At 48.2% G+C, this 25521-nt stretch overlaps 1 protein-coding gene across 1 annotated transcript in view; it reads right to left on the bottom strand.

The window, feature by feature from the left end:
• The window catches only part of LOC135260656 (reversion-inducing cysteine-rich protein with Kazal motifs-like), a 31478-nt gene extending 6669 nt beyond the window's left edge, over window positions 1-24809 (bottom strand). Inside the window, exons 1-15 of the mRNA XM_064346076.1 lie at window positions 24676-24809; window positions 23534-23570; window positions 22448-22533; window positions 21664-21711; window positions 20813-20846; window positions 19592-19789; window positions 17101-17365; window positions 16425-16598; window positions 11541-11753; window positions 10064-10200; window positions 8066-8206; window positions 7397-7585; window positions 6073-6195; window positions 5302-5473; window positions 4426-4621 (exon numbers count right to left, since the gene is read on the bottom strand). Coding sequence (XP_064202146.1) covers window positions 4426-4621; window positions 5302-5473; window positions 6073-6195; window positions 7397-7585; window positions 8066-8206; window positions 10064-10200; window positions 11541-11753; window positions 16425-16598; window positions 17101-17365; window positions 19592-19789; window positions 20813-20846; window positions 21664-21711; window positions 22448-22533; window positions 23534-23570; window positions 24676-24678 — 2016 coding nt within the window. The 5' untranslated portion in view covers window positions 24679-24809. The remainder of the gene's footprint in view (window positions 1-4425; window positions 4622-5301; window positions 5474-6072; window positions 6196-7396; window positions 7586-8065; window positions 8207-10063; window positions 10201-11540; window positions 11754-16424; window positions 16599-17100; window positions 17366-19591; window positions 19790-20812; window positions 20847-21663; window positions 21712-22447; window positions 22534-23533; window positions 23571-24675) is intronic.
• Between the last annotated feature and the right edge of the window lie 712 nt (window positions 24810-25521).

Here is a 25521-nt window from a genome sequence, read left to right as displayed (position 1 = left end):
CAGGTACATATAACAGCATATACACACACACACACACACACACACAATCAGGTACATATAACAGCATATACACACACACACACACACACACACACACAATCAGGTACATATAACAGCATATACACACACACACAATCAGGTACATATAACAGCACACACACACACACACAATCAGGTACATATAACAGCATATACACACACACACACACACACGTACATATAACAGCACACACCACACGCACAATCAGGTACATATAAAAGCACACACACACACACACACACACACACACAATCAGGTACATATAACAGCATATACACACACACAAACACACACAGGTACATATAAAAGCACACAAACACACACATCACACGCAGGTAAATATAACAGCATATACACACACACACACGCAGGTACATATAACAGCACACACCACACGCACAATCAGGTACATATAAAAGCACACACACACACACACACAATCAGGTACATATAACAGCATATACACACACACACTCACACACATATAACCGCACATACACACACGCAGGCACACAGATACGCACACAGGTGCCCACAAAGACATAAACACAAGTGCAGACAGGCTTCTTTTAACAATCTATCATCTTTGTAAAAGTAGCCTTTAATGATGAGTTCGTTTCTCAGCAGCTGAAGTAGGCCAGAAGTCAGGGGCAACAAATTTGAAATGCTCAATATCAATATCATACCTACTGGTGCATTATACGCCATAAAATATTTAAACATGTTAATCGTGGAACTAGAGGGCCACATGAACTGTAATGCCACACTTGAACAGAGGGGACAGTAGAGAGGAAAAGGGGACATGCATTTCAACGAGAAGGGAATCATGGACTTGTTCAAGCCAAGGTCCAGTAGAGAGTATCAGACCGCATTCGAGACGAAAGAATCAGAGAATACCTGCAGTGCCGCGAGTCAGTTTATGTCTTCCAAAGAAAGAAATTTTACAAAGACGAGGCAGAGCAGGAAGAACTGAGAAGTCAGAGTCAGCATCTAGAGGCAGGCAGGACAGGGAAAGAGAGAGAGAGAGACAAAGAGAGAGAAAGAGAGACAATGAGTGAAAGAACAAGTTAGAGGAAAAAGAATGGGGTGACACAAAGCAGTCCGAAAGACAGAAGAGAGAAGCATGGAAGGGAGGTGATTTTAAGGGAAGCTGCACCAAAATTCAACGTTACTACATTTCATACAACTGATCCCTCCACTGCAGAAAGCTTTGAAAAAATCTAAGCTGTGTCTATATATCTTCTCTGAAATACTCTTTGATTAGGAATGCTTTGCTACTAATGAGAGTGGGTGTGGCCGTACCAGTGACCTAAAACATGTCCCCTTGGGCACATCTTTCCAGGACGGGAGATGGATATCTAGAGGACTGGTACATTTTAACAGGCACATTTTCTACATTATTAGTCGAGAGATCAATTTGCCGTCGGAAAAATGGATTTCACGGCGAAGCTCCCATCACCAAGGTCCACAATTACCAGTAGTGACTGTGACATCAGCAATAGAATGTTAAGTTAAGAACATTCTGATTACACATTTGTGACCTCACAGCCTTAAAGGGTTTGTCTGCAGCTGCATTTTAAGGCTGCAAGAAGGCTGAGAAGTGGCATTGCCGCGTGTTCCTAATGAAATCTCTTTGTGAAGCAGCCCGAGTACAATTACTAGTCATTGTGACATCAGCAACAGAATGTTCAGTTAAGAACATTTTAAAAGCAAATTAGAGACCTCATGCCCTTAAAGGATTAACCGGTCCTGATCATTTTCCTTCAATTCGTAACCAGTGTCACACATGACCGATAAACGCTAGTGTTCCTTTCTTTCCCCACCACTAACTAAAAAAAGTTCTGCGGCTTCAGTGCTCACCGAAAAAAAAGAAAAGAAAAAAAAGATAAATGGTGCTTGTACTGAGAAAACAAGACATGACTTTTTCCAGCTCGTCCAAATCAATGCGGAGGCTGACAAGCTCTGATTAAAGCAAGGCCTGTGCGTAATGCTCAACAAGCACATCTCTTCTGCTGAATGCATCAATTCCCCACCGCTGCCCCCCACCCCCCCACCCCACCCCCGTCAGCCCCCCAACCCCCCCCCCCCCCCCCCCCCGGCAGCAACAGCAACAGCAAGAGTTTTTTTCAAATGAGTAAGCCATTACACGGGTCAGCGTATTAGGTACAGTGATACTATTCGTAATTGAACATGTCTACATTGTCAGAGAAATACTTTGTGGCCCTTTGGTCATTGAGAAGGCAAACAAAAAAAAAATCCATTCATCTGTATCAGAAATTTCTAACTACTGTACATCCAGGTACATATCTGAACAGCATCTGCATACCGCCCACAAATAGCAATGCATGGCATCATAAGAAGGCATCTGCCGTGTTAACTGCAAAAACACATCTTATTCAAGCACTGGTTTATGAATACACTATGTGGAAAATGGCCTCCATGAACCATTTTAGAGAGGAATCTGACCTCCAGGAAGAGAAGAACCGAGCTGAAGCCTGTACCTGATTCTGTGCAAGCTACACTATGCAGCACCTCTGTGTGGTTTACACGGTAATTCCCCCTTCCCCCCCTTAAGACACAGCGCCCTCTGCTGGCCATCCTTAAAGTTAATCCTAAAGTGAGGAAAACAGCATATATCCTCCCTCTGTTAAGGGACGGGGGGGGGGGGGACAGGGGGGGGTGGAAATGAACCAACAAATGTAAACAATTACAGGCCTATTTCAAAGCTGTCTGTTTTAGCAAAACAAATTTAGAAACCCTCGTGAGAAATCACGTGAAAGAGCTCCTGCCAGCCGTGCCCCAATAATGAACCCTCTTTCAAAGTCACCTCAATCTTTTCCTCTTGCCATCAGGTCAAATGGGCCTACTCAGCATTTTCATACATGCCACAGAGCATGATGGGATGTTAATTGCTTAATTGTCTCATGCAGTACACCTGTATGGAAGCATCCGCATTCGTTATGTTTCTCCACTTATTTATTAAGGTTTTACTTTTCATTTGTAACCCATATACAGTATATATACATATATATATATATATGTTTTAGAAAACAGCATGATACCATTACTGCTATAATGATAGTTATAAGTGGCATTGTTGAGGCTAGACAAGAAACAGCGCTCTGTCTCTCTCTTTTTATAGAGTCATCCAAAGCATTTAGTGCAGCTGATCACAATGTTATGACACAAAGACAATTAAATATAGGTTTATCAGACCAAGCTGTGAGCTGGTTTAAAAGGTACCTCTCTGACAAGACTTGTCAGACAATATGTTCAGCTTGAAGGCAAGATCGCAAATTCATCGCCCATCCTCAGTGGTGTCCCCCAAGGCTCGACCCTTGGCCCTCTTTAATTCAATGTTTATGTAAACATTGTAGGAAGAAATGCAAAGGAGATTTTTATGCAGATGATAGTTATTTATTGCTGTGCTCCTAGCTTGACTGAGGATTTTGAGAGCCTGCAGTCTGCCTTCAACATTGTACAGCCCTGATTTCATCAGATAAAGCTTTCAATGAACGCAAAAAAAAACTAAACTCATGGTATTCACAAAGTCCAAGGAATACACCCTCTATAGTAGCAAAGCACGGCAAATGTAAAGACAAAGTACCATGCTATAAATACTTTGGTCTTCTGACTGATTATTGCCTTACTTTCAAATCTCACATTGAATACCTTGAAAAAATTAAAGCTAAAGTTAGAAGCAAATCTTGTTTTTCTTTTGCAGCCAGGAAGATATTTGTTTCTGCCACATTTCTCTCTATTAGATTATGGAGATGTACATGACTGTCCCTACCTTTTCACAGCAGATACAGTTTACCATGGAATGCTAAAATTTATCTCAAATTCTAAAGCCATCCTTCAACACTGCATTCCCTATAAGAAAGTTGGTTGGCCATGGCTAGCTAGCCAGAGATGAACTCATTGGTCCAGTTTCATTTATAAACCCATATTGCGATAACTCCCACATCTCTTCTCAAAGTAACAATAATTACTGTTTATGCTTACTGGATTATATTTCATTAACAGTGCAAAAGGTCTGTACAGACTTTTTAAAAAAAGTAAAGAATAAAAATAAAAAAAGGCTAGCTACTTAGAATGATCTCCAAAAATGTTTCACATTACAGGAGCTCATTACTTTAAATAAATTCTAGGATCAAAGACCTTTAGCACAACCGGGGACTTTAAATGAGCATTTATTATTGTTGTATGACTTTATTACCTGGATTTCTCCTTTTTAAGTTTCAATGTGCGAATTTTCTTTTGTGTGTGTTTCATTGTCCTTTTTAAGCTTCCTTGGCCGGCACTCCCTTACGCAAAAGAGACTCTGAATCTTAAGAGACCAACTTGGTGTTAAATAAGGGAGGTTAAATAAAAATTTTAAATACCTGGCAGTGTCCCGTGTAGGACAGGGTCTTCCCCCTTTGGTGCAGCAGGCAGAAGTTGGGGTGCTCCACGTTGGCGGTGTCGCACACGGGGTCCAGCTGGGTCTTGTCGCAGCCGTAGGACCTGCCCACGCACTCGTACTGCAGGCACGGGTAGTCGCCCACGCTCGAGAGGCACACCTTCCGATTCGGCAAGCACCTGAGGGGCGACCACGGCGACGGGGAGAACGAGCTCTGTCACCCGAGGAACTCTACACCCACGTCTCCCACGGCGATATCCCAGCATGCACGAGCACTCGGAACACGACCCTCGAAACATTCTGAAACGCTCGCGCTCACTTGTAAAAAAATCACAAACTGTGTGATAATATACGCATACGTACACACAGACACGTCCACGCGCATTCATCTGCATGCAAACACACATGCATTCGACTGCAGAAAAATAACTGTTATCGTGTTGTTTTTTTTTTCCATCAGAGGTTGAAAGTCCAGGCCGTGTGTTCCTTCCACCCCCGAACTCAGCCAGCTGGATTCACTAACTAGCTCTATCGCCTGGCTGAAGAATTGTGCTAATTAGCAAATCCAGGTGAGTGGAACAAAAATACTGGGGAGGACTTTCACTTTCTGAACCTGGGTTTTCCCCCTCTGTTCTTCGTAAACGTGACCACAAGCACGAACATGAGCTGATAAGGCACGCGTGCACTTCCCAGGACACAGTCCACCGGATTCGAAGATCAACAGAAGCTGTCAGCGGTCTTATTAACCGCAACCGAAACGTAACTGGGGTCGGTCCGCAAGCCGGCACATGCTGGTTTCGTCTCTCCTGTGACCATCCAATCGTAGCGCCCCCCCGCCCCCCCCAAAAGGAAGCCTCACCTCTGGTTCCTCTGGCAGGGGTTGGGGGAGCAGGGGTCGGTGTTTCGGCAGGTGCCGAACTCAAACTGGTTGTCCTGCAGGCCCACGCAGCGGGCCACACAGGCGCTGGGGTACGTGCGCCCGTCCTGGGCGCAGACGGGCACGAAGCGGTCCGGGCATTCGCACGGCAGCCCTGCGGGGAGAGGGGCGGGGGCCTCGATCAGCGGGGGATAATAAACAGGGCCCCCGACTCGCAATAAACAGGGCCCCTGACTCTCTGCAGTTTTAACCCTTCAAGCTGTGAGGTCACAAATACATGACTAGAATGTTCTTATCTGTACATTCTAACGCTGACGTCACAGCCAGCATTAGAATCAGCGGAGAAACATGCCCTGACTCTCTGCAGTTTTAACCCTTCAAGCTGTGAGGTCACAAATACATGACTAGAATGTTCTTATCTGTACATTCTAACGCTGACGTCACAGCCAGCATTAGAATCAGCGGAGAAACATGCCCTGACTCGCTGCAGTTTTAACCCTTCAAGCTGTGAGGTCACAAACACACGTGATTAGAATGTTCTTAACTCAGCATTCTAACGCTGATGTCACAATCCACATTAGAGGAGATGATGAACAGGGCCCCGACTCACTGCAGTTTTAACCCTTGTTAAGCTGTGAGTGGTCACAAAAACAGTACATGATTAGAATCTTCTAGACTGAACATTCTAAACCCTGACATCACAATCGCCGCTGCGCTGCGGGCGGTCCTGCGCGGCGGGCGGGGCCCCCTGACCTGTGAATCGCCGGCGGTCCTCCTCGGAGTGGAGGGGGGTGAGGCAGGCGCGCAAGGAGCAGAAGACCTCCCCGCCGAAACAGGAGCAGGGGTGGCAGTCCAGCCTGAAGGAGGATCCGTGACCTGCGACACAGACCGGCCCTGCAGTCAGATCACCAGGACCAAGTCTTTACCCCTTTAATGTGTGAGGTCACAAATGTGCGATCAGAATGTTCTTAACTGAACATTCTAACGCTGATGTCACAATCACTGCTGGTAACTGAAAGCAATGTTCTAGAACACTGACTTACAATTTTGAAGAAAAAAAAACCCATTTCAAAAAACCTACTCTTCAAGGGGATAACAGCCTTATCACCCCTAATCACTACAGACAACCTCTTCCTTCACTGCACTTCATCATTATCTGGTTGTACTGCTGCATTTGAAACAGGCCTTTCAAATCCCCCGGATTCCTTTTCTGTACAGCAACTGCGTTTAGAATTGATCAGATTGTACGAAATGACCCTGATATACACTTTTTCATTTACAACAAGTAACTTTTCAAAGTATTATGCTCTTTGGCCAACCAGCCGACTCAACAAAAAAATTCAATTCCAAAACTAAAATGTTTTTATCAGAGATATCAAGTACATTTTCAAAAGAAATAAATAGATCAATTAAAAATTGAAGATTGAAGAACGTCAGTGGAATTCCTCAATTTAAAATAAAACTTCAAAAAACCTCTGCTCTCTCAGTCATGTTATCTCCTCAGTCCCAATCCCCAATAGTGTCCTGTCCAGCCAATGGACAGAAGCCCTGAAGTCTGACCACTAGGTGGCGATGCAACAAAGAGAAGCCAGGGAAGTATCCGAATCAGCGCCCTTCCATACTATCGAGTACGCATCGAATTCTACAAATCACCGTTCACGGGGTGACACAAAAAAAACAACAATTAAGATTCAGCGAAGGTTGCTTACATTACATTACATTACAGGCATTTAGCAGACGCTCTTATCCAGAGCGACTTACATTGCATCCAATTATACAGCTGGATATATACTGGAGCAATGCAGGTTAAGTACCTCGCTCAAGGGTGCCCTACCCAGGAATCGAACCTGCGACCTTTAGGTTACAAGACCAACTCCTTAGCCATTATGCTACTCTGCCTCCCCACCGCTTCTCCACTCTACCACGCAGTAACCTAGCGCAGTGGCGCTCCGAGACGACTGAAGCTGATTCGCGCGTGACCGGGGTGAAACGTTTTTTTCCGAAGACGGCGGGCGGGAGAGTGGCAGTGTCGACGGGGGCGGGATGGGGGGACGGGGGGGGACGGGGGGGGCCTTACTCTTCCTCTGGTCCCCGACGACGCAGGCCCTGGCGGTGTCGGTGCAGGGCGTCTCCACGCACCCCTCCAGGCGCCCGCTGTGCCCGCAGGCGCACACCTCGTAGCAGCCCGGCGGCCCGCTCCGCGTGGGCACCTGGACCAGCGACTCCACGTTGACCAGGAACTCCGAGGCCTCGCCGAGCTTGCAGCCTGCGGCCGAGACGACAAAGACGGGGAAAAATAAAAAATGAAAATTTTTTTATTAAAAAAAAAAAAAAAAAAAAACCCCAGCGCCACAAGCAATTACTATCCACAAAAGCTTCACATTTAATGAGTGGAACTGCCATTTTCCTGCCCTGGGCACTGAAAGATAACCGCTACTGAAATTACAGCAGGTAATTGCTCTGCACTCATACCTGGCTGGCTGCTGGTCTGTGAGAAAAGAAAAAAAAAAAAAAACTGAATGTAAAAATTGCTTTTAAAGAAATAATTATCGGTTGTGTTATTCAGAAAATTCAAGGCAGAGATAAAGTCAGGCTAATAAAAAATGTCTGACATTTTGAAATGTCAGAACAGTTGAAATACCCGACAATTTAAAAAAATGTTTGTTAAAAAGAGCAGACAGCACTCAGCCGTCAGGGGGGAGGGTGGTGGTGGGGGGGTGGTTGTTGTTTTTTTGGGCCTCAGTACCTGGAACGCAGAAGAAGGGGAGGCAGTCCTGGTCGGGGTGGCAGCCCTTCCTGTTGACCTCGCACAGGTGGTTGCTGGGACAGGGGTTGGGGTTGCAGGGGTGGATCACCTCCTCGAAGGCGTCGCCCACGGGGCTGGGGCCTGCGGGCACAACGGGGCGACGTCTAAGGGGCCGTGCTCGAGAGCCGAAAAACCCCTCGGAAAGACCAATCCCACAATGCACCGCAGACGCAAGCAGCAGAGGCAGAGCCGCAGGTGGGGTTCTGAGGCAGCGGGTGGCCTGTCGATTACGAGGCTGAACTTTGGAAACACAGGAGCCGAAGGCTGGGCTCTGCTCTTGTACCTCAGCATGGGGTACGTAGCGCCTGCTGCGCTTCGGTGAATATCAAATCCATTAACAGCAACAGCAACAAGAGCAACAACAACGACGGCAAAAACAACAGACAACAACAGCAGCAATGAGAAAAACAACAACAATGACAAAAACAACATCAACAACAAGAGCAGCAACAATGACAGCAACGACAAAAACAACAACTACAGCAACAATGACAGCAACGACAAAAACAACAATGACAAAAACAACAACATCAACAACAAGAGCGACAACAACAGCAAAGGAAACAACAACGACTGCAAAGAGAAAAACAACAGCAACTACAGCAACAGCAGCAACAACAACAGCGACAACAAAAACAACAATCAAAATAAAAAAACAACAACAACAGCAGCAACAACAATGAAAACAACAATGACAGGAAAGACAATTCCATACTCCCTGGGGTTCTCTCTGGGGTACGTTCTGGGGTACTCTCTGAGGTATCTCTGTAGGGTACTCCGTAGGGTTCTCACTGGGGTACTCTGTGGGGTCCTCTCTGGGGTACTCTCTGAGGTATCTCTGTAGGGTACTCCGTAGGGTTCTCACTGGGGTACTCTGTGGGGTCCTCTCTGGGGTACTCACTGAGGTATCTCTGTAGGGTACTCCGTAGGGTTCTCTCTGGGGTACTCACTGAGGTATCTCTGTAGAGTTCTCTCCGGGGTACTCACTGAGGTATCTCTGTAGGGTACTCTGTAGGGTTCTCTCCGGGGTACTCACTGAGGTATCTCTGTAGGGTACTCCGTAGGGTTCTCTCCGGGGTACTCACTGAGGTATCTCTGTAGGGTACTCTGTAGGGTTCTCTCTGGGGTACTCACTGAGGTATCTCTGTAGGGTTCTCTCTGGGGTACTCACTGAGGTATCTCTGTAGGGTACTCCGCAGGGTTCTCTCCGGGGTACTCTGTAGGGTTCTCTCCGGGGTACTCACTGAGGTATCTCTGTAGGGTACTCCGTAGTCTCTCTGGGGTACTCACTGAGGTATCTCTGTAGGGTACTCCGTAGGGTTCTCTCCGGGGTACTCACTGAGGTATCTCTGTAGGGTACTCCGTAGGGTTCTATCTGGGGTACTCACTGAGGTATCTCTGTAGGGTTCTCACTGAGGTATCTCTGTAGGGTTCTCACTGGGGTACTCTGTAGGGTTCTCTCTGGGGTACTCACTGAGGTATCTCTGTAGGGTTCTCACTGGGACTCTGTAGGGTTCTCTCTGGGGTACTCACTGAGGTATCTCTGTAGGGTTCTCACTGGGGTACTCTGTAGGGTTCTCTCTGGGGTACTCACTGAGGTATCTCTGTAGGGTACTCTCTGGGGTACTCTGTGGGGTCCTCTCTGGGGTACTCACTGAGGTATCTCTGTAGGGTACTGCGTAGGGTTCTCTCCGGGGTACTCACTGAGGTATCTCTGTAGGGTACTCCGTAGGGTTCTCTCTGGGGTACTCACTGAGGTATCTCTGTAGGGTTCTCTCCGGGGTACTCACTGAGGTATCTCTGTAGGGTTCTCTCTGGGGTACTCACTGAGGTATCTCTGTAGGGTTCTCTCTGGGGTACTCACTGAGGTATCTCTGTAGGGTTCTCTCCGGGGTACTCACTGAGGTATCTCTGTAGGGTTCTCTCTGGGGTACTCACTGAGGTATCTCTCCAGGGGGATGCAGCGTTCAGGGTCGTCGGTGGGGGACAGCATGTCGCAGATGCTCTCCGGCGTCTGGCCCTCGTAGAACTTGGCGTGGTCCCCGCACTGGGTCAAAATGTCCACGCAGTCTGACCTGGGGGGAGGGGAGGGGCCAGAGTCAACCGCATGAGGGCGGGGGGGGGGGGGGCACACAGGGGACGCAAGTGAGCACGCTCACAACGCACTGAGCCAATGACATGTGGTCCTCAACTACACCTGCTCACTGACCAGGAATGTGCCGGTACACAAAAACAGTTTGTGATTCTGAAGCTGGCTCGCTTGCAGCCTATTAAAAAGAGCTCTTCCAAGAGCTCTTTTTTATCATAGTTGTTTTCTTGCAGTAATAAAGTGTCTCATACACCTGGGGTTCTCCGCAATCTCTGTTCTGCTCCTTTTCAGACCTGCCGATGATTTTTCAGCACCGGCACGATCCCATTCCCGCTGCCTTTGAAGACCAAAAAGTTCAGTTCCCCAGGTGAGCCGGTTGTAATTACACACTCTGATACCACATCTGGCAACCCAGGAGCTGGGCCATAATGAAACATTCCTCCTGATAACGAGCGGATAATAAACCAGCGCTCGGGATCTCAAAGGAGCAAACCAAATTCACCCAAACCAGATTTGAGAAGAAGCAAGAAAGTTATCAAATAATAACCGCGGACTTAATGGCACACACAGGCAACCCTTTTGTCATTGGAATTAACATGCAGAAGGGAAGCTAGAGATGGGGGTTTTTTTTTTGGGAGGGGAGGACGTAGGATAGATAGGATAAGACGTGGGAGAGAGGAATGGCATAATTGTCTATGCGCGTTTTGGTGGGCACAGTTTCTACCCAAACTGCTCTGGAGCAGAACCCACCCCTGTGTAAGGCTTGAGTTTGTATTCCCTTTGGGGCGTAGCACTGCAGCGCTGGTTGTAGGTGATGGGGGAGTTTTTGGGGTGTAGGACAGGTGTATTTGCAGGTGCTGGGGGAGGTTTTGGGGTGAGGGACAGACGTACTTACAGAAGATGGGGCGGGTTTTTGGGGTGAGGGACAGACGTACTTGCAGAAGATGGGGAAGGGTGTTGGGGGTGGGACAGACGTACTTGCAGATGATGGGGAAGGGGTTGTTGGGGTGGGACAGACGTACTTGTAGATGATGGGGAAGGGGTGTTGGGGGTGGACAGACGTACTTGCAGATGATGGGGAAGGGTGTTGGGGGTGGGACAGACATACTTGCAGATGATGGGGGAGGTTTTTGGGGTGGGACAGACGTACTCCCAGATGATGGGGAAGGTTTTTGGGGGTGGGGACAGATATACTTGAAGATGATGGGGAAGGTTTTTGGGGGTGGGGACAGACGTACTTACAGAAGATGGGGCGGGTTTTTGGGGTGAGGGACAGACGTACTTGCAGAAGATGGGGCGGGTTTTTGGGGTGAGGGACAGACGTACTTGCAGATGATGCTGCCGCGGGACTTGCTGTAGCAGGGCTTGATCTGCAGGGCGCAGGCCACAGCCTTCCACATGTCGGGCCGGCACTTGGTGATGTCCAGCACCGGGATGCTCATGAAGGGCATCCTGATGCTCCCTTTCTCCCACAGCTTGATGTCACTCAGGGCACCCTGGTCTGACTGTGCGTTACAGCTCCGGAAGAGCTCTGTGGGCCTACACACACACACACACACACACACACACAGATACACACACACGCACACGCACACACCACACACACAGACACACACACACACATGCACACAGATACGCACACACCACACACACACGCACACGCACACACACACACCACACACACACACACACACACGCACACACACACACCACACACACACACACACACACACACACACCACATACACACACAGATACACGCATGCACACACACACACATACACACACACACATACATACACACACACCACATACACATGCATGCACACGCACGCACACATACACACACTCACACACACACACACACACACACACAGAAACACGCATGCACACACACACACACATAACACATACACACACACGCACACACAAACAGATACACGCATGCACACACACACACATAACACATACACACACATGCACACACACACACACACACACACACACACACACACATACACACACACACATACATACACACACACACACACAGATACACACACATACACACACACACATACATACACATACACACACATGCACACACATGCACACACACACACACACACACACACACACACACACACACAAACAGATACACGCATGCACACACACACACACACACAGATACACACACACACACACACACACACACATACACACACACAGATACACGCATGCACACACACACACACACGCACACATACCACATACACACACAGATACACGAATGCACACACAGACACACACACACGCACACACACACACACACACACACACACACACAGGGAGACACACGCACACACACACACATGGAAAGGTCCTGTGAATGAGGCTTTGCATGTGTGAACTAAACGCTCGGCTCCAGTCACCAGAGTTCTGCTGGGGCTCCTTCACGGCAGGTCCAGGGACGCTACGAATCCATTATTTACAGAAACGGAAGTAAAGGCAATAATCTGCAAATATATATACATTTTTTATATTCTGTAAATATTTAAACATTAATATCGAGATACTGCTGCAACACTCCACAATATTATGCCCAAGATACACTGCCACATCGGAAAGGGGCAATAGGGTACTTGTGCATAATATTGTGGAGAGTTTCGATATCTTGATATTAATACTTTTTCCCCCAGTGTATTGCACGATGCCACATCTCTGTAAGATATATTGGTTAATTTTGGACCAGTGTTCATCTACATTTCATAAATTTATAAAGACTGAGAGCAAGGGGGTCAGGCAGCCTCCAATGGTCCCTCTGTGGGTTCGGTATGAGACCCCGAGTCCTAAAATGGAGGTGTAAATCTCAGTGCTCGCTTCCCTCCCAGTCTCATGAATATACAAAAGGGTCACGCGCTGGAACTGCAGTTAGCTGCAGACTGAGGTTCAGCGATGCCGTTGGTTCCGCCCCCGCCCAGATGGGGGCGCTGTTTACACCGAGCCAGGTTTTCTTGCAGTAATAAAGTGTCTCATTCACCCGGGGTTCTCTGCAATCTCTGCTCTGCTCCTTTTCAGGCCTGCTGATAATTTTTCAGCACTGACACGATTCCCATTCCTGCTGCCTTTTAAGACCAAAAGGAGCTCAAGCTGTGCTGTCGGCCCCGCCCAGAAGGGGGCGCTGTTTACGCCGAGCCGGTTGGGTTATCTTGGTGAAAGCCTTCCAGAACAAAGCTCTCCCAGCTCCGCGCGTTCCCGCCCAAAAAACGCTTCCTCAGGAAAAGGACCCGAGGAATTAGTTCCAGTTTCATCTGCGAGCCCAGCAGGCCAACTTCCTGTCCCGCGGACCGAGCTGACAGGTCGGGGGGGGGGGGGGGGTGGGGGTTCAGCCCCCCGCGTGGCGCTTATTTCCACTTCCTGTCCCGGTCCCCCAGCGCATCCTCCAAAACAGCCCCTTCGTCGCTCAGCTAATAACAGGAACAGGGAGACGGGACGGAAATTCCCACAGACTAAACAACCTGCCCCGCCTGTTCCTAATTAAAATGGAGCTTAGCCCTTTAAACTGGCACACCATGAAAAAAAACCCCGTAGGAAAATATACCCCTCGGTAGAGCGGGGAAAAGGGTTTAACACCATTAAGTACATCAGACTGCCCTGTATCTCTTTTTTGGGGGCTAGCACACCTGGTTCTAATAGTCAGTGAATGGTGGAAAAGGGCCTTGGCCAGAAATTAAATATCAGATCAACCTTTCTCCACACATCTCCTTTACACTGTCTGCAGGTTTTACTTCTAGAACATTCCGACTTAATGCATAATGAGGCCGAGTTTTCACTGGTGCAGATAAGGTCTCCTAACCACTAATAACCACGCCGCACGGATGCTGAATTATTCATTTCTCGACGCGCGTCTTTAAACCCGTCTCAAAGAAAGGTTGATCTGATATCGAACTTGACGACAAATCAATTCGACCTTTCTTTGAGAAGGGCTGAAAAGACGTGCGTGTAAAATGAATAATTAATCGCAGGGAAAGCGGAGACAGCAGGTAGCAGTGGGGTGTAGCTACTGCTGGTCATCTGCACCAGTAAAAACCCAGCTTTATACATTAGGCCAGAATGTTCTAGAAGTAAAACTGCAGGCAGTGTACAGTGACGCAGGTGCCTTGCCCAGCCAATGCGAAACTCAACAGCAGAAAATTTAAGCTTTCGAAGCCCGGTTACAAAGGATAATGCCACTTATTGGCCGTACATGCTGCATGATGTGCACACCACCCTCCCTGCATCTCCCTGACATCTCCCGGCCAGGAATGCCTGGTATGCTGACCACTTCCTGTCTCCGCTACAGGAGCCAATCACGAGACGGCGGGAGAACCGGGCGGCCAGTCCCAAGAGGACGCACTTAAGCGCTAGCCGATAGCGCGCGGTCGTGCCGACACACAATCCCGCACGTCCGCCACCTCCACCACCACTTGTCTGTCCACGGCATCATCCGATGAAGAAAGAACACAAAAAAAATCATCGCTCAGTCCGGGAAATTCTTCTGACGAGCAAGCGAGAGTTTGGAAGCGTTCGTCGAGCCTGCATTTTCACGGGCGGAACTTTGTTCTCTGCCGCGTTTATTCAAGCGGTCATGTTGACTTTTTACTAGAAAGTGGGACGATTTATAAAGAAGGAGCCTTTGCTTAAAGACATGGGAGAGACAGCGAAGGGATTTGACAGAAGAGGAAGTATGAGGCGTAACAAGCATGAGATCCGGTTTCCCTCAGGGTGTTAAACACACACACGGGTTCAGAAGAATTTTAACAGCTGCCTGCACTACTTTTCCCAGAATACATCTGAAACCGAATAAAACTACAGATCTGGGAAACAGGAAGCCATTATCTGCACACCGACACTTACGACACACCTTTCAGCCGACTACGTCGACAGCACAAGCACGTTCCGCTTCCAGTGGTGTTCACTGGCGCCAGCGTTAGCCTCAGGCTACAGGCTCTCCACTGGACCAGTGCATTTTGGGAAGGTAGCCTACCCCCCCCCCCCTCCACACCCACCCCCCTCGTTACAGCATTCCTGAGGCCCAGAGGGGCCCTGATTTCACCGATATAATTGCTTCCAGCAGTGCTGGCCCTAGGAGTGCGTTTATCATGCCCGTGTCCAGTGCACCGTACTGGGAGTGGGTATGACTTCATGCACCACCCAGACTTATAAACCCAGTTCAGGAACGCCTTAGAATGTGAATTTGGGAATGTGCTTTTTTTTGGAAAAACACAAAAGTCAGCGTGAGATGAAAATAAAACGGAATGTGGAATGATCCACCCATTTGTACAACCTGATGAATTAGTCACAGCAGGGTATAGTATTTCACAGTATTAATATATAACATAGTATTTCCATACGCAGTTTGATAAAGTTGGATCATCACAGTATACTATTGGTGCAGTATAGTATATTAGTATAATCTGTCTGCGGTACAGTACTGTAAATTGGCTCACCGGTTGTTGAAGCTGGTGCAGTGTAGCATATTACTGTACGATATAACCTGTCTGTGGTACAGTACTGTAAAGTGGCTCACCGGTTGTTGAAGTTGGTGCAGTATGGTATAGTATATTACAGTATGGAATAACCTGTCTGCGGTAAAGTACTGTAAAATGTCTCACCTGTTGTTGAAGTTGGTGCAGTGTGGTATATTATATTACAGTATGGAATAACCTGTCTGCGGTACAGTACTGTAAAATGGCTCACCGGTTGTTGAAGTTGGTGCAGTGTGGTATATTATATTACAGTATGGAATAACCTGTCTGCGGTACAGTACTGTAAAATGGCTCACCGGTTGTTGAAGTTGGTGCAGTATGGTATAACCTGTCTGCGGTACAGTACTGTAAAATGGCTCACGTGTTTAAGTGGTGCAGTATGGTATAACCTGTCTGCGGTACAGTACTGTAAAATGGCTCACCGGTTGTTGAAGTTGGTGCAGTATGGTATAACCTGTCTGCGGTACAGTACTGTAAAATGGCTCACCGGTTGTTGAAGTTGGTGCAGTATGGTATAACCTGTCTGTGGTACAGTACTGTAAAATGGCTCACCGGTTGTTGAAGTTGGTGCAGTATGATATAACCTGTCTGCGGTACAGTACTGTAAAATGGCTCACCGGTTGTTGAAGTTGGTGCAGTATGATATAACCTGTCTGCGGTACAGTACTGTAAAATGGCTCACCGGTTGTTGAAGTTGGTGCAGTAGCTGAGGTCCTTGCAGCCCAGCTGGCAGGGCTCCCGGACGTCGGCCAGGCAGGTGACCAGGTCGGCCTCCACGGGGTTGTACTCGCACAGCTGGTCGAACTCCTGCCACGTCTGGGCCCCCCAGTCCGTGCTGCTCTGCTGACACATCTCCCTGCGACCGGACCAGAGCCACTCCCGTCAAACGAGCCCATAACAACAACAAGGGCTAATGACTCCATCGTATCAATGACTTGGTACGGTCCTAAGGCCTCCCCCCCTGTTACTGTGGCAATGGTACGTTCCGCACAGGGCCATAATTACCACTGAGGACACCAAGGTCATGTCCTCTGTGTTTCTTTTCTTTCATGTCCATTTTCCAAAGCCCATTTTAAAATTTGAATTATTGAGTGAGAACATCTGTTGCAGTTCATTTAGGAGGGCAATGAAATATTAAAATGGCATTAACATTTTCTCAAATTTAACCCAAATCTATGTACGGCCTTTACAGACATAAAATTCATCCTCAGTAAATTAAAGACAAAAAAGAGCACAACCCAGCCTAATGCCCCCACCCCTTCACCCCCAGCCTCGTCTCTTGCACCTCTGTGCTTTTTAGGTACTGGTACACCCCCCAAGCCCCCCCCCCGCGGCCCCCCCGGTTCCCGCACACTGACCTGCACAGTGAGGTATTGGCTTTGGCACAGCAGTGCAGCTTGGCGCAGTCCATCTTGGCGGTCGGGGGGGTGTCGGGGTCGGGGTTGGGCAGGGACTGGGCGTTGCCCAGGAAACACTGCCAGAGGGGGTCCTGGGGGAGGGGCAAGCGGTCGCACTCCTTGATCAGCCCCTCGATGATCTCCTGCTCCGTCGTCATGGTGAGCAGGATGCGCCGGCACGCCGTCTGGCAGTGCGTGTCCTCCGCGCGGTCGCAGCAGTGCAGGCCTGCGCAGACGGGGACGGGGACGGGGGCATGCGCAGTCAACGCCATGGTAACCGCGCATGCACATGCTCACGAATGGCAAATGCCTATTCATTTCACCATTCACTGACTATTACCACACACATGGATCGCCGGTTGTAGCGGGAAGTGTCTCAGGAAATTCGGTGGGCTATCCAGGTTATTTACAGATCAGGGAATCTGTGCTCCATCTGCTACACTACACTAACAACAACAAAAAATCCGTTGGAAAACCAGGTTCAGAAGAAGTACAAGTCCTTCCCAATACTTTGCTCCAATCACCTGGATTGCTCAGTCTGGCGGTAGAACTACTAAGTGAAATCAGCAGGGCTGAGTTCACAGGTGAAGACAAGAGGAGACCATTTACTTGGCACCATCATTGCAGTACACATTCATTTACTACAACAATTAACATACAGAACAGTTGGAAAACCAAAGTCGTTCAGTGACACCAGTTCTTCCAAAGCAAAAAAAAAATACGCAAAACAAGATTGCGTGGCAGATGCAATGACGAATCACTAAAACAGTTGACAACAAGCTAACGTAGTCAATTTGGAGACACATGGAGGAGGGGAGTCCTGAAAGGCGACTTATCCACCCCAAACAGTGGAGACGTAGAGCCTCGAGATTCAGGACCGAGAGAGAGACACATGGAAGTGTCTAAAGGGACAACCACGTGAGTACTGGCACAGCAGCGACAAACCCAGAATTTTTCCCTCATGAAGGGACAGGCTCTGTGATTCAGTGGCTTTGCGATAGTCAGAAAGCTAATGGCACCCTCTGGGTGACAGCCAACCCTCCGTATGTTCCTACAGGCATACTATGCAGGATTTTTTTAGCCTTTCTGTGGTCCCACGTTTACGATCAAAGAAGCATCCTCCTCCATCCCCAGCCCCACTCACATACTTACATATTTTTTATTTTAATATCTCCGTACAAAAAACAATTCCAAAGGCTCCACTGCAACCTGATCCCCCCTGAACCCCCCTCCCCCCGAACGCTCTGTAGCCACACCCGCCCCACCCCTCGTAGAAAAAGAGCTGAGAAACGTCCTCAAACACAATCGTACAAGACATAAAAACAGGTGGAGGAGCACGGATGTGGCACGTGCGCACGAAGACAGAAACCGCCAGTGCATTATAGATATGGCTGAGGTTGTTTTATGCAATTTTCCAGGCAAAAATCCTGCACAGACTGCCTTCAAAACTCAACAATGCTGGCTTCAGCCCCGCGCTGAGTATGCAGCCAGACAGGGAGTGGCCATAAAGCAGATCCCTGGAGCCAATCAGCATTAGTCCTTAACAGTGGGAGCCGAAGCCAACGCATACAGCCAAAAAATCATTTTTAATATGTTATTCCTCACTTATAGGAATAATTTACGTCAGTTTAGATCAATTCTAATGTGTCGCAGGCAATTCTAATGTGTTTTAGCCCGCAAACAAAGATCCCCATCCAAAATTATGATGATGTCACTTGGCTATAATGCCTCCCATTTTGTCCATTGCAGAGAATGGATTTTAAAAATTCAGTGGAGGCTGCAGTTCAGATTAAAGTAAGACCAAGGGCTGGTTTCATCGACACAGATTAAGCTAAATAGAGTTCTGTATGGAGAATCTCTATTGAAAGTATGAGTTAGTCCCGGATCTGTGCCTGTGTAACTAGCCCTTAAATATTCCAAGGACTGAGAACACTGAGCCTTTGTTAAAACTGAGCGTTTATCACCATTACACAGTATTCTCCACTGAAAAAGACCCTCCTCTAACTGAAATGCTAAGAATGAATGTTCAATCCCAACTGACATTATTATTTCAACTGGTCTTTTTGAGATACGAACGAAAGACTTGGTTTTGACATATGAAGCACAGATTACACCAGTGATTCTGAGGGTAAGACAGAGCACATCCAGTTTTTTGAGTATTTAGATTTGAGTTTAATGATCAGCAAGACGAACAAAAACACTTTTATTTCTGTTGGAAAAAAGTTACCCCTTTGAAGAGTAGGCCTTCTGGAATGATTTTTCTAAATTCTACGTCTAAGTGTTCTAGAAACTCCACTGCTTCCAGTTCCCAGTAGGGATTGTGACATCACCATCAGAAGGTTCTGTTAAGAGCATTGTGACCTCACAGCTCAAAGGGTCAGTGATGGACGTCGACTGATTGCAGGGTTGTGGGTGCGTTAGCCCCAGCTAGCCCAGGCTCGAGAGTACTCACTGTCAATGGGGCTCTTGCTCGGGTAGGACTTGGTGTAGTTCCCCACGCAGGCGGTCAGCTGGGGGTCGACGCCCTGGCAGTAGTCGTTGACGGCGTTGATCTGAGACAGCGTGGGGGAGGAGTCCGTGCGGAAGATGGCCTGGCAGTACTCCCGGCAGGTCGTGTGTCTGCCTGCGTAACTGCAGCACACGGACCCCACTGAAACACACGTGCGCACACACACACAGACACACGCGCACACACGCACATATACACACACAGACACACGCGCACGCACTCACGCACGCACACACACACACACATACACACCACGTGCGCACACACACACAGACACACGCGCACGCACGCACATATACACACACAGTCACACAAACACACATACACACCACATGCGCACGCACACACGCACACACACGCACACATGCATGCACACACACATACACAAACACACACCCATACAAAAACAGTACAAATACACACACAAAGAGCCAAGCACAAAAAATTAATGGATTCAGTCCATAACTGCATCAGCACCTCAATCACAAGAAACTGTGTGCTATTTGTGCTTTTCACCATAATTCTCTCAAACATCACGCATTTCTCAGCACTACAGTAAAAAAAAAAAAAAAAGGTCTTTCAGTGACATCAGGTGATAAATCAGGGAGCGTACAGACACTAGATCACCAGACGAGAAGAAGGGAACAAGGCGCACACACACACACACACACACACACACACGTGCTCTGTGAATCTATGCCCGGACCGCGGGGGGGGACCGCGGGCGGAAGGGCTAGTTGGTCACGCAAGGCCCAGAAGAACACACATAATCACTTCATTCACTGGCCGGGGTCTGTGACAGATGAAGTCATTTCTGCTGACAGGGGTTAGGGACCTCGCCCCCCCCCCCCCAATCCCCCCCCACCCCCCCCGCCCTGCCGCCCTGCCGCCCCAGGCATGTAAACACAGCTTGGGCAGAGGCATCCCGTTAATTTGATTCCCCCGTCTAATCCCTGCCCCTCCTATTGGTCGGGAGGAGACGGGAGGTCAAAGGGCAGAGGTCGGTAAACTGAACTGAATTCATTAGGCAGCGTATGCCACTGGAGGAATGGCACAGCATAGGGCACGCAGTCAACCGCCGATGAAAATAGTTTCCAGGCAACCGAAACTGTGCCGGTAAGCCCCAGCTCACGTGAACTGCGCGGAGAACGCGAGCGAACTTACTCTCGTTTTTGGTGATGCAGCTGTAGAGGGGTTTCTGCGAATCGAGAAAAAAAAAAAAAGAGATCTGTCATCGCCCGCTCCTCAACGCACACTCACACGCACACACACGCGCGGTCGCTCGCATGAGTACACGCAACGCATTCAAGGCTCCAAGAACAAAAAAAACAAAAAAAACAAAAAAAGGAAAAATGTTTTATATGGCTGCAAAAGAAGGGCATATGTGTTAGGTTAGATGAAATCTGAGCCCAGATGAAAACAGTGTTTGGTGGGGTCAGTGAATAAAGGCTCAAGTTTGTGGTACAGAACCGCATGCACAATAAGACATGTAGTTTCTTTCGAATGGAGCTGCTTGTTAGCTTCAAAAAGATTTAAAGAAAAGAATTGTATCACTTCACAGGTAGTGTATTCAACTGAAAACACACACGAGTGTGTGTGTGTGCGTGTGCGTGAGTGAGTGGTAAGTGTGTAGCAGGAGATCCCCTAACCCCTGCTGTGTGTGTGTGTGTGTGTGTGTGAGAGTCAGTGATAAGTGTGTAGTTGCAGATCTTCTAACCCCTGCTGTGTGTGTGTGTGTGAGAGTGTGTGTGGGTCAGTGAAAAGTGTGTAGTTGCAGATCTTCAAACCCCTGCTGTGTGTGTGTGTGTGTGTGTGTGTGTGTGTGTGCGCGTGAGTCAGTGATAAGTGTGTAGCTGCAGATCTTCAAACCCCTGCTGTGTGTGTGTGTGTGTGCGTGTGTGTGTGTGTGTGAGTGTGTGTGTGCGTGAGTCAGTGATAAGTGTGTAGCTGCAGCTGCTGTGAGGAAGAAAAGGCTTCACATATTTCAGCAGCCGTAAGAAATGAATCTCCGTTACCTCAGAGTCCTTCTTGCAAACTTTGGTGATGTCATTCTTGGAAGATGCCTAGGAGATGAAAGCAAGGCAGGGCTTACAAGATGGCCGTCCAGGGGGGCCGTGTATCGCAAAAACCGCAGACGTGCACGCCTGCGTCACTGCTCGGGAAATCACCGAGTACACAAACAGAGTCTGGGAATGATCAGCAGGACACTGGCCACAGCCTGACAACCTTCAGCTACAGATGTTAACATTCATTTACAAGCCACGCCCGCCTCCCTTTTAAATAATGCGTTTTTGCTTTGTTGATGCTTCAATCTAGACAGGGTTTTAATGACTTCAGTATTAAACACAGTCCGCCGATACAGTTCTTCATTACGGATACTCTGGGCTGAAATAACGGCTAACGCTCAAGGGGAGCGTTTCATAGCGCTCCAGGTGAGCGTGTCATAGCGCTCCAGGTGAGCGTTTCACAGCGCTCAAGGTGAGTATTTTATAGCTCTCAAGGTGAGCGTTTCATAGCGCTCCAGGTGAGCGTTTCATAGCGCTCCAGGTGAGCGTGTCATAGCGCTCCAGGTGAGCGTTTCACAGCGCTCAAGGTGAGTATTTTATAGCTCACAAGGTGAGCGTTTCATAGCGCTCCAGGTGAGCGTTTCATAGCGCTCCAGGTGAGCGTTTCATAGCGCTCCAGGTGAGAGTTTCATAGCGCTCCAGGTGAGCGTTTCATAGCGCTCCAGGTGAGCGCTTCAAAGCACTCCAGGTGAGCGTTTCAAAGCGCTCCAGGTGAGCGTGTTTCGACCCTCACCTGCCCACAGTCGCGTCTGCAGTCGGTGGAAATGGCCAGCTCGCAGCACCCGAGCCCCACCCACCCCTCCGACCTTCGAGACGCACCTGTGCAAGAAAAGAGAGGGCTCTTCAATCCATTTGAAAGTTGGAAAACTTTTAACGTCCGGTTTGGACAAAAGCTGGACGAGCAATACACGAGGCCCCCATTTCAGGTTCTAGGCTTTCAGAATGTTGTTATATTCTTGGATATAAATATTAAGACTTCCATTCCGTCCACTGAAGCCTGATTTATACGTCGTTGCACAACGTTTTCGACGAGCGTCGCACGATGCATTGCATTTATACATCAGCAAAGACGTCGAAGACGCCGAACCGTTGACGCTCATCTCTGCGAAAACACGGCGGCACCTGGGAAACATTCCTGAGAAATAGGGGAGGAGTAAATTTACGTTTAAAATGACGTGAACGGTAAAAAGAAGGTGGTGTGTAACTCACACAAACCAAAGGAGGGAAAAAGAAAACCAGGCGAATAGGCCTAGTTCTGGCCTAGTTAAACAGATGCATTACACAGCCTACTGGATGAAGACAGGCACACTCCCAACTATTTTAGGATAACCGACTCCATGACTTAATTAACCGCATCCATCCCTAGAGCTTTTCCACACCATGTTTTAATAGTGGAAATAAATAAATATAATGAAATAATGACATAAATTCAGGGTTCCATCTGGCTGTACAATCAACGATGTGCGACAAAGTGTGAAGTTCTGCAACGTAAGAAAACTCTAGAGGAGCGCGACACTCTTTCCAGTTGAAAATACGTCGTTTTTGTCATACGCCACGTGTCGAAAGGGTCGTGCGACCAAGCATAAATCAGGCTTCGTTCTTCTCCGATTAACCCTTCATAAGGTGTGAGGTCACAAATGTGCGATCAGAACGTTCTTAAGCTGAACATTCTGATGCTGATGTCACGGTTACTACCGGTAACTGAGTTCTAGAACACTGAATTTTGAAAACAAAACAAACAAAAAAAAAACCGACTGAAAAATAATGTCTACTCTCAGTCCTCTGGGCCTTTTCGATTTTCTGCAGGACACGGACTCACCCGGTAAAGTGGAATTGATGCAGGTCCAGAGTTCATTCTGCGAGAAAAAGAAAAAGTTGGCAAACATCCTCGGAACGCATCTTGTAAACATGTTCTCAGCACAACAACACGAATTACCACAGCACCCCCATTACTGGACCCAGGAGGAGAAGAACAGGGTGGAAATCACAGGCTGTGCCGGACACGTCCATTTTTCTGAGCTGGCAAAACCGTTCAAAAAACCATAATTTCATTTTAGATTTGTTTTGTGTGCTGCCAGAAGAGTTCTTTTTTTTTTTTTATTGTTTCTGGCGTGCGAAGAGAGGACTCTCTCAGAAAGAATGCTCGTCCTCGCGCGTCTGAAGGAGACAGAATTAATCATATCGGTGACGGACAAAAACAATATCCAAGATGAATGGAAACCATCCCGCGCGGGCGGGGCTGCCACTAGACCTTCGCGCCTCTTCTTCTAAGCAAATGAAAAAGAACATTATTCATGCCCGGCTAAAAAAAAATGTTCCTTTCATCACTAAGATCCAAAGGAGAGGAGCAGCGCCTTTTTGGAATTTGAGGATGAATTTAAATCAGGTTCAACAAATACAAGGCTGTGTTTTGCCTCCAAACGGAATACAAACTGACTTGTCTGCCAGTTATTGCTATCATTAACCACGAACAGGCTTCTGACAGCGCAGACGCTGGTAAGCTGAGGAAAGTAAACACCAGGAAGCAGTGGGTCCATAACGAATGACAAATATGCTGCTAATACACACACTGATTGCAGACTTCTATCTTTTTTTTTTTTTCTTTTTTTTTTAGCACATTCATCTGTGAGACCTTTCACATTACATCGCATGACATCACAGGCATCTAGCAGACGCTCTTATCCAGAGCGACTTACCTGATTTTTACACTGCATCCATTTACACAGCTGTATACAATACTGAAGCAGTGCAGGTTAAGCACCTTGCTAAAGGGTACAACGGCAGCGTCCTACCCGGGAATCGAACCTGCGACCAGCTCCTTACCCATTACACTACACCGCAGCCATCAATTACAAACCTTGCACCTTCTATCACTTCCGCAAGGCCGGCTACACTTTTCGGCACCTGGTGCGCACAAGGACCACCTCAGTGGTCTACTTAACGGCCACAAACAGCACTCACCATAGATTCCGGGCAATAGCTGGGCAGCCTCTGCAGCAGGTGCTTCAGGCGCGATTCGCTCTTGATGGTGGAAAGCTGCGGAACAACAACGCAGACGAAAGAACGAGGGGAGCGTTACGCGCGCGCGTGTACTCTGCACCCTAAACCCCCGCGCCCCCCCCCCCTCCCGTGTTGAGACTGGGCCTGTTGGTGTTTACGGTAACCCGACGGTAACTCCGCACAGCTCCACAGCCCACCCACTCCCCCCCCCCGCCCCCCCGACTCATCCATCAAGCAGAAAAAACAAAAAAACGTCTGAGCGGCCAGCGGGCCTTGGAAGCCGCTCAAAGAAATCTGCGGAAGGTTCCGGAAAGGGGAGGGCCGGAGCTGTGGAACAAAAAAAACAAAAAAAAAAAAAAAAAACCTACGACTGCTCCTTCTGCGAGTCCATCAAACTTCTACCTTTTTATTTAAAAAAAGAACAGGAAAGAGAGGGATGACAGGACGGAGATGTAGCAGGCCCTTCCGCTCAGGCGGAAGAGCGGGAGACGTACGTAAAAATAAACGACAATGAGGTTCCGCAGACCCCTTCCTCCTCCTCCTCCTCCTCCAGGTTCTAAGGAGAAAGTTGTTCCACTGCTTGTTCTACACAAGCGCCAGTTAGCTACAGGGCTAACTGCTGAAGCCTCTGTTGCTCTCGGGTGCTGCAAACATTAGCAGTGCGGTCTCGAATGTACCGTACGGACACACTCTTTTTGTCCCTCTGCGCTTCCCCTACGCTAACACAGACTGAGCGCTAACGCGTTTCGTGTCTCCGCGCAGTTGTGAGCAATAAGGAGCAGCGCCCCCAGGTTCGAATGCCTCAGC

The sequence above is a fragment of the Anguilla rostrata genome, chromosome 8 (assembly GCF_018555375.3).
Source record: "Anguilla rostrata isolate EN2019 chromosome 8, ASM1855537v3, whole genome shotgun sequence".
Classification (NCBI taxonomy): Eukaryota; Metazoa; Chordata; class Actinopteri; order Anguilliformes; family Anguillidae; genus Anguilla; species Anguilla rostrata.
The sequence above is the reverse complement of the archived record's forward strand: the minus strand, read 5'-3'. Positions and strand labels throughout refer to the sequence as shown.